General features: G+C 33.6%; 1 protein-coding gene across 4 annotated transcripts in view; it reads left to right on the top strand.

Moving 5' to 3' along the window:
- tyw1 (tRNA-yW synthesizing protein 1 homolog (S. cerevisiae)) overlaps positions 1-19,070 on the top strand; it is a 134,123-nt gene that overhangs the window by 27,562 nt on the left and 87,491 nt on the right. For 2 of the 4 annotated variants that reach the window (XR_012390533.1, NM_001077156.2), the window contains exons 8-10: positions 4,218-4,344; positions 17,044-17,096; positions 17,234-17,352. Coding sequence is in view for 2 of the 4 variants with exons in the window: in NM_001077156.2 (NP_001070624.2) it covers positions 4,218-4,344; positions 17,044-17,096; positions 17,234-17,352 (299 nt within the window). In the remaining 2 variants the exon portion in view is untranslated. Of the gene's footprint in view, positions 1-4,217; positions 4,732-4,847; positions 5,820-17,043; positions 17,097-17,233; positions 17,353-19,070 lie in introns of those variants that run through there. The other 2 variants (XM_073923137.1, XR_012390534.1) reach the window with 2 other exon arrangements.

Here is a 19,070-nt window from a genome sequence, read left to right as displayed (position 1 = left end):
TCAGAAATATGGGAAAATACATAATAATAGGATGATAGTGGGATAGAATGGTAAAATACGGGAGAATCCCGGCAAAAAAGGGAGGGTTGACATGCATGAAGTTAACTGAAGTGTTTGTGGAAAAACAGTTGTGCGAGAAAACGCAAAACGTCTTTGAGATAACACAAAACATCTTTGCGAGGGAATGTAAAAACTTTGTGATTTCCTTTTTTTTTTCTCCCACCCATTTTTTTTATTTATTTATTTTTTTTACTTCTATCCATTTTTTTTCTTCCACCTACTTTTTCCCCTCACCTTCACGTCCCTTGTGGGTCTCCATACCATACCAAATGACCAAATATTTAGGTTACTAAATATCCCACGAGCAGCTATAAGTGGACATGGTTCAAGATGTTTTTGTAGGGCTTTAGAAAAACATTCAATTATATTTTCCCATAATTCTTGTATAGGACACAATCATTTATTTACTTTTAATATGGTGTCTATTTTATTGTACTTGTAAGAACTGGGTATTATTATATTAATTAATCATCTACTTGTACTTACTGTGGGGCTGTAGGGTTAAGATTAGGTTTAGTTATTGTATTATACTTTATTTTTAGACAAGTGCATGTAGCACTGTAAAACAGTTATTGGTGTATTTTTTCATACTTTTTTGTATGGTATCTGTTTACTATGTTTGTCTTTTGGTTTGACTTGATTGCTTTGTTGTGTTTTTAATGATATTTCTTTTTTATGTATTTTATAAATTTGATTTCATTAAGTCTATATAAGCAAAAGTACTGAAACTGAAAACAATTATGTTTGGTATTTGCTAATGCTTAAGACAAAATCTATTTATTGATAGGATATCTGTTTTGAAAGTATTATTAGTTTTTGAAATATGTGAACCTGGACCAAAAATATTCTTGTTACACAGGCATATTTTCAGGTATATTTTGGCAATAGCCTGCAATACATTGGGTCCAAATTTATTCACATTTTTAATTATTTTTTTAAAGCCAAAATCATTAAAATTTCATGTTCAAGATCATGACCTATAAAGAATATTTGGTAAATGTCCTAGTGTAATTATATCAAAACTTAATTTTGCTAAGCATTTTATTTAGACAAAGCTTATTAAGAAAAGCTTATTTATTTGGTTTTCAGATTACAACAATCTAAAAAACTGTACCATTATGACTGGTTTTGAGGTGCAGTTCTACATTTATTGAGTCTAGTAAAGCACAAATTATGCCTTCCTTTGATAAACTTGTGTGGTTTTTAGTAATTCCTACATTTCTTTTCATACATCAATCTTTCACATTTCTTATAGATCATTCACTTTATGTTCTGTCTTGATCAAAGTGATTTTGTGAAGTCTAGATTGCCTGAATATTGATAAAGATCAAAAAATAGTATACAGATATATTTCTTTACTATTAATAATTGATTCGTTTTTAAGATTTTGGCCCTTTAATCCTTGTCAGTTTAGAAAAAGCTACAAGTTCTTAGAGATCATACACATCAGTGTAGAAATATATATCTTTACTATCAATCCTGAAACTACTAAAAATTGATTCATTTTTTAAAGATTTTACCCCTTTAAATTAGAGTTTATATTATGCTACTGTTGTTTTTATGAAATCAATAAAATAGTTTTTAGTATTAAATACTAAGCAGATTCTAGTGGATTAAATAGTTAACTAAGCAATTGAACTTATATTTTTATCAGTTTAATATCAGTTATTTTTTTATCTGATCACTTTAGATTTGTTTTACATAAATATTTGAAACATTTTTATCTGGTTTGATTTCTCTGACGCCCTGGGTGTAACTCCAGTTTGCCTGAATATTCTGTTGTATACTGTACACCACTGTACCTTCGACTCAGTGTTTGAATCTGAAAGCCAGAGTCTCTCTGACCTTTTAACCATGGAAAGTATCCCCATAACTCATAATATGTACTCAGGAATATATATAGAATGATAACATTTAGGAAAGAAGAAGCAGGATATAAGTCAGACTTGATTTCCCAGCTGATTGTATGTATTGGCCCGTGTGCAGCCTGGAATGGCAGTAAAGTTTAATGGAGAGCAGTTGAGTGCTGAAGGTCAGTGATGGTCATTTAAGAGCTTCATCAGTGCAACTCATCACAACCATATGGATGAAAGTGTCGTTTCGGTTTAAACCCTCACATTGGTGCCAGTGTTTTCAAAGCAACATCTGTTTCCTAGCCTTGATTTATGGAATCAATTATGAAATTACGCTCTGTGGAGTTTTTAAGTGTGTGATATGATATTTAATGAACGATCTGATTGTTGTGTCTTTAATTGAGGAACAGTAGGTTTTCCTGTCAAAGACTTTATGCTTTGATTTAATTCATCGAGTTAGTATTTTTTTTTATGTAAGTTTTTTTATGTAGTTCTAATGTAAATTTGTATTTATATTTTATTTGGTTTCTATTAGTTTTAGTACATTAAGTGAAAACAAATTGTATTAGTTTTTTTGACACTAGATATAATAATAGAAGTGCAAGTTACTTTTGCATTTAGATTTAGAGTATGTTTCAGATTTATAGTTACTAAAATATTTCCCAGAGATGGGTTGTGGCTGGAAGGGCATCCGCTGCGTAAAAACTTGCTGGATAAGTTGGCGGTTCATTCCGCTGTGGTGACCCCGGATTAATAAAGGTATTAAACCGACAAGAAAATGAATGAATGAATGAGTTACTAAAATAACCATGCTGTATTATCATATTATTACAGGATGTAAATAATTTCTTCCGTGTCAACCTAAAAAGTTAAAAGTTCTTAAAGGTATTGTGGTTTCCAGACGTTCCATTAATTAATCAAACTCAGTCTGGGATTATGAATATCAGAATACATTATTGGATATTCCAATAATGCAAAGATGTCCAGAGCTAATATATTTCTTCCCTGTTATCTCTGAGGAAAACTATTATAACTGATACATTAGTGTGTCACTTAAAAAAAGTTACTGGTTCTCGGAGGTCAAAAATATCAGTGTAGAAATATATATTTTATTATATATTTTATTGTTTATTTACTCTTAATCCTGATGAAAACTGTTAATAATTGGTTCATTTTTAAGATTTTAACCTTTTCATCATTGTGTGTCAGTTAAAAAAAAAGTTGTGGGTTCTTAGAGGTCAAAAATATTAGTGTAGAAATATATATTTTTACTATCAATCCTGATGAAAACTGCTACTAATGGGTTTGTTTTTAAGATTTTAATCCTTGTGTGTGTTTTAAAAAAGTTTTAAGTTCTCAGGTCAAAATATAAGTGTATAAATATATTTCTTTACTCTTAATCCTGATGAAAACTATTAATAATTCATTTCTAAGATTTTAATCCTTTCATCGTTGTGTGTCAGTTAAATAAAGTTACTGGTTTTCAGAGGTCAAAAATATCAGTGTAGAAATATATTTCTTTACTCTTAATCCTGATGAAAACTGTTAATAATAAGTTCGTTTTAAAGATTTGAAACTTTTCATCATTGTGTGTCAGTTAAAAACAGTTGTGGGTTCTTATAGGTCAAAAATATCAGTGTAGAAATATATATTTTTACTATCAATCCTGATGAAAGCCGCTAATAGTTTATTTATTTTTAACATTTTAATCCTTGTGTGTTTAAAAAAAGTTTCAAGTTCTTAGAGGTCAAAATATCAGTGTACCTGTAGAAATATATATCTTTACTCTTAATCCAGATGAAAACTGTTAGTATTTGGTTCATTTTTAAGATTTTAACCTTTTCATTGTGTGTCAGTTAAAAAAGTTGCAGGTTCTTAGAGGGCAAAATATCAGTGTAGAAATATATTTCTTTACTATCAATCCTGATGAAAACTGCCAATATTTTAACACTTTAAATTAAACCCATTAACCACTCTAAAGAATATGCATTGCTGCTGTTGTTTTTTAATGAAAAGAAATCCTTAAAATAGGATTCAATATAATAAATACTAAGCAGATACTATTTGGACTAAAATAGTTTAAGTAACTTGAGCAAATTAAAACTTTTTGTCATCAGTTGCTGATCATGTTAGACTTTACATTAATATTTGATACGGTTTAGCCTGGTTTGCTTCCTCTGACGCACTGGTTGTATAACCATGACTAGGTTGTATGTACTGTATGAATGAATGAATGAATGAACATGTATTTTATGTGACCGGTTTTGTTTGTTTTTTTCTTTATCTGTGTGGTTGTGTTTGCAGCAGAGGATGGAGGAAGATGAAGAGGACTCCCAAAGAGTGAAGCAGAATGGGGAGAGGAAGAGCGAGTGTGAGGAGGAGCGCAGAGAGATGATCACTCCGGCCTTGAGAGACTCATTGACTAAACAAGGTACAGCACGGCCTTCACCCGCCTCGGTCAATCACTCACGCAGAACAAAGATGTCTATGGCAGAAATGTAAACCATTTTACATCTGCACAAATACATAGTTTTTCTTTTTTCTCCACATAAAATTTAATGCCCTTGTACATTCCATGCTTGTGTTAAATACAGCTATTTTTGTATGCTGTTTATGCAGAGAAGTTTTGAGAATATAGGAACTGGAAACTTAACATTTAAAATACAATAATAATAATAAATAAACTTTCTACATTTAATTGGAGTTTTACATTGCAGGTTCAATTACAACTACTTGATTGGTAAACAAAGCTAGGATATATAACATCACAGTGTGATATACACAGATATACAATGTATGTTTACTGTTTATTATATGAGCATTATGATAAGAGTAGCAGTGTGATATGGCTGTATATCGGCACTGACGAGAGGTGTGCATTGGCTCAAGGCCGCAGGCCGAATGCCCTAGTGCCCTACCAGTGACGATATACAGGCATATCACACTGCTATTATCGTAATATTGCATTTATACAACAGTTTGACAGCATAATTGTGTATATAAAAAAAGAAAATCAAAAACAGAGAATATAAAAAAATACTTGTGTATGAAGAACTTCTTCTGCCATTAATTCACATCTGTAGCTGACACCAGAACAGCAGAAACCGTTACTAATTCACAAATGGCACTTTAGAGCTTGTATTTGAATGATTCTCTTGCGTAATGTCTAAAGTGATGACAAAACAGGTCATTTTTGCTCACATTGTAAGAATATAAGTCTGAACAGCATGAAATTTCATCAGTCTACAGAGATTTCTCAGTATTTCTCTGTTGCAATCAGGATATCGCAATAATTAACCCCAAAAATACCAGATTACTTTGGTATAAATACAGCACTACAACATACAAAAGAGAGAGATTGACCTACAATGTCACACACCTGGTCTATAATGATTTGATCAGCTGTAGTTTGAAATATGAAAAGAAAACAGTCCCTTTAAGGACAGACTGATTATCGAAAATCTCTGGTAATGGACAAAGTCGTAATCTCAAAATGATAATCTCCAAAATTATAAATATTTAAAAATAGGTACTGTATTTATAAATAAACTGCATAGTTGCAATCTAAACAACTATATTCTCGTTTAAAAAAAGCTTCAAAAGTACATTGTTGTCCAACAGTTGCAATATTTGTCAAACTGTAGTAAGCTGCTGTCACTATGTGGGTGGAGTAATACACAAGGATGAAAAGGCTGCATGAGTGCTGTTATTGATAAATATCGCACAGCTATCAGCCAATCAGATGATAAGATTAGAATAAAGATTTGAATATCAATAGATCTGAACAGATCAGAATATAACTGTGTTCATTAAAATTCATTGTGGTCTGAAAGTCACTCTTTATGTAATACATTAAAAATCATTCTGACCAAAGATTGAAAGCGTTTAAAGTTTTTTTTAAATATGAAAAAAAAAAATTTTTTTTAACAGAGACAAATTGATCCAAAATCATAAACAGAAACTCAAAAAACTCATCAAATTCTATGATATACAGTAGTATTATGAAAACATGTTAAAAACAAAATTAGCACTGATTTCAACAGTGATAATGGGAAATGTTTCATGTGACACTGAAGACGTCTGAAGAGAAAAGTGTGCGAGTCAGGTCTAAAAAAATATATTAAAATAGAAACATTTAAACTGTATTTAGCAACAATAATGTGAAATTTAATATTATAAAAGGCAGTTTTTTAAATCAAATTAAAATAATAACTTTTGAGAAACTTATATCTTTAAGAATCTAAAAGTTATTCTAAAAGTAAAAAAAAAACTTTTTTTTTTAAATGTTTGATTCATAACATAAAGTAAGAATAGTAATTGTGCTGCACCACCGTAAAATCCCATTTCTCTGTATTTAAAATGAGCTCTGCAGTGTTTGACATCTAGCGTTAAATAAGCTTTTACATCAGTGGAAATGCCCGGGCTACACAAGCAACTCCCTGATTACTGTTATATCCCATTTCCCTGATGATGGACAGTCGTTTCCTGCTCTCCCAGCTGCTTTAATTGAATATGTCTGAGATTTTTTTTTTCATCTCTCAAAAAACCGGATACCAAAGCCCTGATGGTAATTAGGTCTTTGGAGCTGGCAGTGTCACCATCAAGATATTAAACCTGGTTTGAATTATGTTCATTTCTCACACTTTTGACAGTTTTTGCTTTCCGTAAGCGGCCTCTCATACTTGTTATTAATAAACTGGCTGTGGAGCTGCGAGTTTTCTCCTATTGTGCACTACAAATTTCACCCCGTCGTCTGGTTTGTGATGGAGCCTCTGATGGTGTGACTGTGCCTAACGGAGCTTAATGATGCAGCAAAGCCCAATTACTCCTCTCCTGCTGCCGGAGTTCCCTTGAGCTTCTCGCTCCACACCTTTCATTAGCACAGCCTGCCTTCAGCCGCACTGCACACCGGAGGCTGCCTGCTCTCACATTTCCACTAAGGTTATTGGTGCTACCAATCAGTGTCCACTGTGCTTGCGGCACTGAGCATGTTGTTAGTTTAACATGCTTGATATAGCAAAATTCCAATAAACAGATTTTCAAAAATGAAGCACGTACTGATTGGATATTCTCTTAGGATTATTGATAATGCAGTGCCTTATAAAGAGAATTTATACTGGTGTACAATTCTCACACAAACCTGTGTTGAACAGTAGTTTTCTCAACACAGTAATCAAAGGCCAACTTTAATTTAAGCTCTATCACCTCTTCAAGTGTAGAAGAACTCAATTTGATTGTAATTTAATAACTTTGTTAAAATAAAGTAATATGCTGTCTTGTCTGTATATTTCGTTCTAACATTTTTTTATTAAAAGATTCTTTCTACCATGAATGACCAAATTGACCACATGTATTCCAGTGTCTGCTACTTCTGCTTTGCTGTGCCTTAGAATATGCATGCTAACAAGCACAACTCTCTGATAGCAAAAACATAACTTTACTTCAGACATATCCATCCATCCATCCATTCCATCCATCCATTCCATCCATTCCATCCGTCCATCCATCCATCCATACATCCATACATCCATCCATACATACATCCATACATTCCATCCATCCATCCATCATTGTCTACTGCATATCTGGGGCTGGATTGCAAAGACAAATGCTCAATTCCCACTCCCATACACTTCTTCCAGCTCTTTTGGTGGTATCCCAAGGTGTTCCCAGGCAAGCTGAGAGACATAGTTCCTCCAGCATGTCTTAGGTCTTTTTTGAGTCCTCCTCTCTGTGGGACTTGCCTGAAACACCATCTTATTTAGGCGTCCAGAAGGTATCTGAAACCAACCCCTGCTGATTTTTTTTTATGTGGAGGAGCATCGACTTCTGACTAGAGGTGTGAACCTACACTGGTCTCATGGTTTGGTTTGATTACGATTATCATGCCATCGATTTGGTTTAATTCGATATCTCGGTGCATTACGGAGCATTGATGATGCTTTCCATACACAATTTTATATTTTACTTCACAGCACAGCAATTCTTGTACTAAACTTTTAAAAGTATATTTATATAATATTCATTCATTCATTCATTCATTTTCTTGTCGGCTTAGTCCCTTTATTAATCCGGGGTCACCACAGCGGAATGAACCACCAACTTATCCAGCAAGTTTTTACGCAGCGGATGCCCTTCCAACCTCAACCCATCTCTGGGAAAAATCCACGCACACATTCATACACACACTCATACACTACGGTCAATTTAACCTACCCAATTCACCTGTACCGCATGTCTTTGGACTGTGGAGTAAACTGGAGCACCCGGAGGAAACCCACACGAAGGCAGGGAGAGCATGCAAACTCCACACAGAAACGCCAACTGAGCCGAGGTTGGAATCAGCGGCCCAGTGACCTTCTTGCTGTAAGGCGAAAGCACTACCTACTGCGCCACTGCCTCGCCATTTATATATTATTTGTAATTCACTTTTGTCCTTTAATACAAAGTCAGATATATGAACTTTACCTTTAAAAACTCAAGTACATGCACAGAACAACATGAACATTTATAGCAAATTAACAAATATAAACATACCACTAGCTTTCTGAGCCTTGTCTAGCGAGTTTTTTCTTACTCCCCTATGATTTGTAATACGCTCAACAGAAAGGGCTGCTATTGGCTCTAAGGCTGTGGTGCTGTTCACCGAGAAGAAAACTCGCTCTGCAGACACACGCTCGTGTCTGTATCGAGAAGTATCATTGTGACAACCAAGAGGAGAGTAACTTTTACCTCACGACAGCAGGTTAAAGATCCACAGTGAGAGAAAGCGATATAGAGAAATGGACAAGCAGTGAGTTGTGCACAGTTTCTGCATTTTAAGTAGTTTGAGTGTTTTAATTACTCACACTTGCCTCCCTAAAATAGGTAAATAGGTTAATGTTAATTTTTACTCATGTAGTCAATTAATTGCTTTTTACAGTGTAATTTAGGTGTTAATACGAGCCTTAATATAAAGAGGATATGTCAAATTTATTATTGATTTAAAAAAAGGAAAATAATATTGGCTGTTTTTCAGTCACCGGCCATAATGTAAAAATAGGGGCTTATCAGAGGGTAAATGCACAATCTTCTTGTCATTCTGAAAGAGAGCATGCAATGTGACTAAAAGGGGAGGGATTTTGTGATATGTGGTAGTATGTGTTTTTTTTATTTTCATAGTTTACATTTTTAAGGAGGGAAATAAAACACACAGTTGAAGTCAGAATTATTAGCCCCCCTGTCTATTTTCTCCCCCAATATCTGTTTAACAGAGATTTTTTTCAACACATTTCTAAACATAATAGTTTTCTAATTTCTAATAAATGATTTATTTTATCTTCGCCATGATGACAGTAAATAATATTTTTCTAGATATTTTTCAAGACACTTCTATACAGCTTAAAGTGGCATTTGTTAACTAGGCAGGTAAGGGTAATTAGGCAAGTTATTGTATAGCGATGGTTTGTTTTGTAGACCATCGGAAAAATATATCTTAAAGGGGCTAATAATTTTGACTTTAAAATGGCTTTTAAAAAATTCAAAACTGCTTTTATCCTAGCCAAAATGAAACAAATAAGACTTTCTTCAGAAGAAAAAATATGATCAGACATACTGTAAAATGTCCTTGCTCTATGAAACATAATTTGGGAAATATTTAAAAAAGAAAAGAAAACAAAGGTGGGCTAATAATTCTGACTTTTGCTGTACATTTCTTTGTAAGATTCACCCGATTATATGTAGTGACTGTGACCTCATGGTGGTTTGCTTCTGCAAGTGTTGTTGTGAATTGAGAACTCTCCAACAAATGTGTATAATTTAGCTGATCTTGCCTGCAGTCTGCAGAAGGTTCTGATCTGAGATTATATAACACTCATTTCCTTTGGGACTGACACTCACTGTTATTTTGTGGTCTTTTAATGATAAACTGAAATGATTCTTTTTGGCATTATTAGGGACGATTTAACAAAACTTCTTTCAAATAAGAGCAAAAGAAAAACACAGCTAGAGCAGAAGAGGAGAGCAAGTGTTTTCGGTCGTAGTCATTGAGTTCTTTTTTTTAAACCCTTGAAATTCCTCTTGATTTAAAGTGCGCAATAATATCTTAAAAGTAAAGCTTGAGGTAATGAAGCTAAAATCATCTCTCAGCAGAGAAGTTTTAGATCTGTTTATCATACACATTCTGAATTGTTTTGTTCCTGTTGACTTCATACTGTCCCACAAGGAAGCTAAAATTGAGGAAACGCTGCATATCCAGTGCCTTGTGTCTTTGTTTACACCTGGTTAACCTTGATAGATCAAACTAATTTAGAACAGACAGAGGTTGTCTTCATGGATATATGTTGTTACAAGTAATCACCAATTTGTCCACAGGATTTTTTGAAGGGTAAAGCTGTAGAGCTGTCCCACTGAGATTCACATTCTTCAACAATGACATTTGTATTGAACTGAACTGATTTATCATTGAACTAATTGCAACAAGACCAGCATGAGTTTGTAACTTCAACACTGATGCATCTTTTGTTAAGCTGCTTTGACACTATATGCATTAAATAAAGCACTACAGAAATAAAAGTGACTTGACCTGGACTTGATTTAAACAGGATTTACATTATCGAAGAATTTACTTTAAAACACAATACCGGTCTTATTGAACATGTTACATACTGTAAGACTTAAATAAGTGGTCAACATTATTGATGATAAAAAATACATTGATGACAAATGTTTTTGTTGTTAAATTAATCTCACATGACCTAACTTAAAGGACTGCATTAACATTGTTTGTAGTGCAGGACTTTGTTTCAATTCACCTTTATTTGTATAGCGCTTTTACAATGTAAATTGTGTCAAAGCAGCTTCACATAGAAGATCATAGTGAATTGAAACGGTGTAGTTCAGTTTTCAGAGTTTAGGTTCAGTTTAGCTCAGTTTAATGTGGTTTAATAATCACTATTGAGAGTCCAAACATTGAAGGGCAAATCCATCGATGTGCAGCTCCACAGACCCCAAACCATGCAATTCAGTTGCGACAGCGGCGAGGAAAAAATTTCACCAATTAGTGTAAGTAAACTAGGCTCAGTTGGGCACAACTATTTCTCCTATGGCTAACGTCTTGTGCAGAGCTGCAGTCTAGGCGCCGAAGGCTGGAGAATGCTGGACCTCAGCAAAGACTCATCTGTCCCCGGAGCGTCACAGGAATCAGTCTCATGCTTTCCACTCCTCCAAGACCTTCTTAGGATACTGCCTGGTCCAGGATTATGAAAACATTGGGATCATTACGTCGCTGTTCTTGGATCGAATCAGTGGCGCTGCAAAGTCTGAGGGCCTCAGAAAGAGTATCTCGAGGTGGAAATGGAGAATAAAGAGAATAATAAAGCTGCTGTTCATAGTGTATATAAACGAGATGCAAAAACCTGCATGTGGCACATTCATGTATCATATTGCTAAGTGATGCACTGAGTGTATGCTTTACTAAACAGATAGGTCTTTAATCTAGTTTTGAACTGCGAGAGTGTGTCTGAGCCTCGGACATTATCAGAAAGGCTATTCCAGAGTTTAGGAGCCTTAAAGGAGAAGGCTCGACCTCCGTTACACGATTTTGCTATTCTAGGTACTACGAGAAGCCCTGAGTTTTGAGATCTTAAAGAGCGTGTTGGATTGTAGCGAGACAGAAGGTTGGTTAGATAAAGAGAGGCTAGATTATTTAAAGCTTTATAGGTTAAGAAGTAATATTTTAAAATTACAGTGAATCTTAAAAGGCAACCAAAGTAAGGAGGATAAAATTGGGGTGATATGATCATATTTTTTTTATACCTGGTAAGAACTTTGGCCGCTGCATTTTGTTTTAGCTGAAGTTTATTAATAGATGATGCCAGGCAGCCAGCAAACAGAGCATCGTTTCCAACATAGAAGTCATATAAGCATGAACTAGCTTTTCTGCATCTGAGATGGACACTAGATGCAGGGCTACTTTGATTATTTTAAGAAGATATTAGGATGTGAACCAATATAAATTAATTGATATTAATAAAAAAATTAAACATCTTATTCCTTACATTTAAATTTTAGGCAGAAATATATCATCAATTAATATTTTAATGTTTGCGTTAACATATACTCTCACCAGTCACTTTTTTAGGTACACCTGTCCAACTGCCCACTGACACTAATTTCTAATCAGCTAAACACATGGCAGCAAGTCAATGCATTTAGGCATGTAATCGTGGTCAAGACGATCTTTTGTAGTTCAAATCGAGCATTAGAATGAGGAAGTGACTTTGAACATGGCATGGTTGTTGGTGCCAGATGAGCTGGTCTGAGTATTTCAGGAACTGCTGATCTACTGGGATCTTCACACACAACCATCTCTAGGCTTTACAGAGAATGGTCAGAAAAAGAGAAAATATGCAGTGAGTGGCAGTTCTGTGGGCGCAAATGTCTTGTTGATGCCAGAGGTCAGAGAAGAATGGCCAGACTGGTTGGAGCTGATCGAAAGGCAACAGTAACTCAAGTACCCACTCGTTACAAGCGAGGTATGCAGAAGAGCACTTCTAAACGTATAACGCGTCCGACCTTGAGGCGGATGGGCTACAGCAGCAGAAAACCACACCAAGGACCACTCCTGTCAGCTAAGAACAGGAAACTGAGGCTACAGTTTGCACAAGCTTACAAAAATTGGATGACAGAAGATTAGAAAAACGTTGACTGGATCTGATTAGTCTAGATTTCTGCTGTGACATTCGAATGTTAGGTTCAGAATTTGGCATTAACAACATGAAAGCATGGATCCATCCTGTCTTGTATCAATGGTTCAGTCTGGTTATGGTGGTGTAATGGTGTGGGGAACATTTTCTTGGTACACTTTGGGCCCATTAGTACGAATTGAGCATTGTGTTAATGCCACAGCCTACCTGAGTATTGTTGCCGACCATTTCCATCCCCCCCTATAATCACAGTGTACACATCATCTGATGGCTACTTCCAGCAGGATAACGCGCCATGTCATAAAGTGCAAATCATCTCAGACTGTTTTTTTTAACATGACAATGAGTTCACTGTACTCCAATGGCCTCGAAAGTCACCAGATCTCAATCCAATAGAGCACTTTTGGGATGTAGTGTAACGGGAGATTAATCGACAATAAGAAATGATTAATTAGTGAAATAATTAAAGCTTTTTGTTCTAATAATTTTTAGTTTGAATCGATATCAAAACACCAAAAAAGCACTTTATTCATGAGTAGCTCTCCACTTTCGTGGCTATAAGCTTTCCTATTAGTTTTATCTGCAATAAAACACTCTTCGGCTCCAGCAAGCTATTTACAGATATCGAGGACAAGAACATGTATTTGATGGGGAGTTTAGCTAATGAACATGGGATTGGGATCATTAGTTGGAGCTTTTGTTACCGCTTGAATGCCAGTAGGAAGATATTGTGGAAGAGAAAAAGAAAAGAATAATTCTGAGACAAGAGTTGATGTTAGTTGGAAATTTATCTTGTATGGAAAAAGAAATCAAAGGACAAATAATAATTTATGAATAAAGCACCAGTTCCATCTTATATGAAGTTATGTGAAATTACCAATAATAAAAATGAAAGATTATGTGACCAGGGACATCACCATAGACGTACACACTATAACAAACACTTCTCTTATCTTTCATTTGCATGCTTGATGTTTGGGAACATTTTTTTTTGTTTTTTTTGAAGTTTTTCTTTCATTATTACAGCAAATAGAGTACAGAAATGTATTTGTGATACTCTCCCATTTTCTGCACTCCAAGTTTACCCAACTGAGACAACCTACACTGCTGAGTTGCATTTATATGAGAAAAGGGTCCATAAAGCTACCCCTGTCTCTATGCAATTTTTTTTTGTCTTTTACACTATCAAAGTCAAAGTAGTCTTTTATTGCTAATAATTTACTCATATAATGTGCTAAAATCATAACTATTTACACTTTATTTGATTGTTATATGATATATTTACATATAAATTAGTTTTAACACATCTGGCTTAAAGTTTATCAAGCTCCATGAAACCGCTTAACTTGATTTTAACCAGCTTGGACTAGTTTGGTTTTGTAAACCCAAAAATTGCTCTCATGCTCAATTATTATTTATTAATTGTTTTTGCCTCTGTATGTCTTATAAATGATGATCATTTAATGTGTGTATCCTATTTCAAACTCTTCAGAGCCAGGAGAGGTTTAGTTGTCCTCCAAGACCTAGGAAGTCTCGTTTATCTGTGATTTGAACTCAAACAGCTCTTTCAGCACATAGAGATTGCTTTATATCCTGCTGTTTTCTTAAGGCTGCTGTGGGAGTGATGGTTGCCCTAGTGAAGGACCTCACATGTGGATTAAAGTCTAAATGCAGTGGAATTCTCCAAGGGGAAACAGCGCAGTTGTGGAAGAAAGAGAATCTGGACTTAAAGGCAGAATTTTGAGTGCTTGGACTTAAGCACTTTTGGCCATCCAGTCTGCTTGATGTATCAAAGAGCTTAGTGGGAAAATTTCCTCCATTTCTTCCTGCTAGCTGTTTAAGGTCTTGACCAGACTGTAAAATGGAAATATTTGTACTAGTACATGGTGTACAGCATATATGCACAATTTCTTTCTTATTCAGTATATATATTTTTATTGTTGTACTATACATGTTTCAGCACTCTTTCTGAGACACTAAATTTGTTAAATATGACACTTCTTTTGGTAAATAATAATAATAATTCTTTACAATTTATATAGCGCTTTTTTTAGACTCTTAAAGTGCTTTACACAATGGGGGAATCTCCTTATCCACCACCTGTATGACGCAGTGGCAGCCAATTATGATATGGGGATGATTACAAAGCCATGATATACAGAGCCCAGCGGGCAAATATAATCAGGATGCCAGGGATAAACCCCTACTTTTTTTGCGAAGGTAAATTCTAGATCAGATACGTGGCTGGCCCAAAGTGTGATATGCACATCAGTATAGCAGCATATTGTTAAAGCTACTGTTTTTACATTACTGTGGCGGTTGGGTTTAGGGTAGACGTTAATAAAACACAATAAATGGGAAATTTAATGAATAATAAAAATAATTCTCGTTAACTTCCAGCTGCAACCATATCCAATCTAGCAACAACCTTTTTTAAAGGACTTCCTGGGATTTTTAATGACCACAAAGAGTCAAGACCTATTTAACGTCTCATCTTAAAGACGGCGGTCACTGAGCAGTATAGAGTCCCCATCAATATACTGGGGCATTAGGACCCACACAGACTGCAGGTTGAGCGCCCCCTGTTGGTCTTACTTACACCACTTCCGGCAGCAGCCTAGCTTTCCCATGTGGTCTCCCATCCAGGTATCGACCGGGCACAGCCCTGCTCATATTCAGTGGGCGACCATGTCAGAATTGCAAAGAGCTAGCTGTCGGCAATGGAAATGTATTGCCTTTGAAGTAATTAACCAATAATTTCATATTAAAATAAAGTAAGATTCATAGGAATATTAAAAATATAGAAAATATTTCCAACATTTCAAACAAAGAGTTGATAAGGTTTTTGCTAGCCACATTTCAATATGTTAAACTTGGATAATTATGTTTAAAAAGCAACCTGCCCAGACTCATGGTAATATATTTTGAACATAATTTCTCATATGTTTAGCATATTTGGACTAATTGTTTGGGAAAACCTGACTAATCTTCTATGATGGAAACACTAAACACTCTGCCATTAACTATCTGGGCAACATTCTAAAACATGCTAACAGTGTTAAACTTTGCACTTTGTCAATTTGTGTTGACAGTGAGGACATTTGTAAATATTTATAATGTAATAACAATGACCTCAGACCTCTGAATAACATTTTTTATGTTTCTTATGAAGTATTATGAACACTTCCCCCCCCTCTAATTTAAACATCATATTTTTTTGTACATTTATTTGTAGCTTATATGTTTATTAGTAATATTAATAACCGTTTTAACCATAAATACATTTCTTTTAACTGTTAAAAAGAAAATTAAGTACATAAAATGATTAGAAATTGATGGCAGTAAAATAATATTTCTTTTAAAGTGTAAATAAAATATATCTGTAAATAATATATATGTATACAGTTAAACTCAAAGTTATTAGCCCTCTTGAGAAATTTTTATTATTTAAAAAAATATTTCCCATGTGCTGTTTAACGCAGATTTTTTTTTCAACATATTAGTTTAATAACTAATTCCTAAAAACTAATTTATTTTGTCTTTGCCATGGTGACAGGACATAACATTGTTCTACTCATCTTGCATATAGTACTTAGCTTAAAGTGAAATTAAAAGACTTAACTAGGTTATTATGATAACCAGGCAAGTTATTGAACAACAGTGCTTTGTTCTTTAGCCAATTGGAATAAAAAAAAATGTAAGGGACTAATAATTTTGACCTGATATTTGTTTAAAATGATGAACTTGAAAACTGTTTTTATTGCAGCCAATGTAAAATAAATTTGACTTTATCCGCAAGAAAAAATAATTATATTAAATATTTTGAAAATTTCATTGCTCTATTAAACATGCAAAAGAGCTATGAAATAATATCTATAATTTATATATATATATATATATATATATATATATATATACATACACACACACACACACACACACACACACACATTATATGTATATACATATAATGTGTGTGTGTGTGTGTATATATATATATATATATATATATATATATATATATATATATATATATATATATATATATATATATATATATATATATATATATATATTATAATATTTTCACTGGAAAGCTACTAATTATGACTTCAACTGTGCATATACTGTAAATGTCATTTGTAAAAAAAAAAAAAAAAAAAGTATTCTTTTCTATGACTTTTTTTTTTTTTTTAAGAAAATGTTTTTCAGCCATATTAGTGACATTTCCCTGTTCAGAATATAAAGATTGGTAGTTAGTAAATAATATAACAGCTGCTGGCATTTCAAATTTGACTTTCTAGCATTTTAGCCCATTGAAACAATGCATTTAGAATTTTATTTCAAAACGGGTTGTGTCTTTTGAGATTATGCTACTTTATTAATACTCCAAAAACATTGGAATCTCTACATAAATGTTTTTTGTTTTTTTTTGTGCTCCGTAGGGTACAAACTAATAGGGAGCCACTCTGGGGTGAAGCTGTGTCGTTGGACTAAGGTAGGTTGTTTCCTCCAATCGATTTGTTGTCAAGGCTATTTAGCAAGTTTCTTTTTCAAAAGTGGTACACTGTGTTTCCAGACAGAAGCATTTTTTTCTTTGTATAAACAAAACAAATGCTGGTTTTCTTTTATTAGTCGATGCTGAGAGGGAGAGGAGGCTGCTATAAACACACCTTCTATGGGATTGAATCGCACCGCTGTATGGAGACCACGCCGAGTCTGGCCTGCGCTAACAAATGTGTTTTCTGCTGGAGGTAGGAGAGTTTTTTTATAAATAAATAAAAAATAAATAACAGATATAATATAATATAATATAATATAATATAATATAATATAATATAATATAATATAATATAATATAATATAATATAATGTAGTATAATGTAACAAAATATATATAAATATGTAATAAAATTATTATTATTACATTATTATTATTATTACTATTATTCCAAACACACACAAACTCAAACACAGCTGTTCAAATGTTTGGAATAGTTACGTGCCAAATATTTTGCTTCAATGTTTTTGAGAAGGCTCCCATTCGCACCAAGACTAGTTTATAATTATGTTGTAGAAAATGATTACAATTCAAAATGAGAGTTTTCTACATGAATTTATTTTGAAATGTAATTTATTTTGGTTACTTGATCATTCAGTGTCACATAATCGTTCATAAATGATATACTATAGGCTGCTCAGTTTTCAGTTGTATTTCTGTGAAAATGGGATTCTTTGTTAATTAGGATTATATGAATTGGCAATAAAAATATTTAGCATAATTTTTAAACCTGTTTACTGGTACTTTTAAAGAAATGAATGTTTTTATTAATTATTTATTATTCATTAATGATTAATTGTTGATTAATTAAATAAATTCATAATTCAAATACTTAGCCCTAACTTTTAAATGTGAGCAGTGCTTCCCACAGGTTTGAAATATACTTGCGGTGTTAGTCGGATTGAAACGCATCTTTTACCCATAGCACATGGTTAACTACATGCAACAAAAAAAGGGATTTTTAACAATATTTTTATTGTACACTTTCTTTTACAATTTTTTTAAGACTGTTGAAAAAAAAAGAAATTCACTATTTGTTTTACTTTTATTCTATTCTGGAGCCATGCGCACCCACTGACAGGTAAAATCTGCTGCTGACATTTGGACAGTATTGCCAAAGTATGTTAGATATAAAATATGTAATATATGAACATAAATTTAAAAAAATACAGCAAATGAGAAAAAAATTGCATAAAGGAATAAAAACATCTATGGAATAAAAATCTCTAAAAAGTATAATCATTACAAGAATAAAATTGGGTCATTTAAATAAGGCAAAAGAGTTAATTAACCATTTCTAACGGTGTACAAACATTTTTCAGCCAGTTTAGATATCATTTCGTCCTCTCTGAGAAAATAGAAAAGTTTATGTGAGTTGTTTAATTTAAAGAATTACTTAAATAATGTTTCTCTCAGGCCCCGTTTACACTAGTGCGTTTAAGTTTTAAAACGGCTTTTTAGAATGAAAACGATCTGTGTCCACACTAGCGTTTCACCCAGCGTTTCTGAACAGCTTTCCGTCCACACCAAAACGCTGAAAACGCACATCACGTGACCACAAACACACTCTCGGGCAAGCGCTTCAGCCTATCTACCCAGATGAGAGCTCTGCTAGTCGGACTGCTCATCAAGCATCTCCCGCTGTATCTAATCTCACTATATTTATTCTCACTATATTTATTCTAGATATTTCATTCATTTTGTTGTCTATATCTAACGACATATTCCCTGACTTTGCTCATTGAAATCTATTACTTGTTCTCAGGTAACGTGTTTTAGCTAAGTGCAAAGATAAGTTAATAATAAATGTAACCACGTAGCCTACATTCTGTATATTGACTGATTGCTTGTCTTTATTTCCTATAATGTATAAACTTATTGTATGTTATTCTTTTATAATGGCCATGATTG

The sequence above is a fragment of the Danio rerio genome, chromosome 15 (assembly GCF_049306965.1).
Source record: "Danio rerio strain Tuebingen ecotype United States chromosome 15, GRCz12tu, whole genome shotgun sequence".
NCBI lineage: Eukaryota > Metazoa > Chordata > Actinopteri > Cypriniformes > Danionidae > Danio > Danio rerio.
Note: the sequence above shows the minus strand (reverse complement) of the source record. Positions and strands in the feature narration are given on the sequence as shown.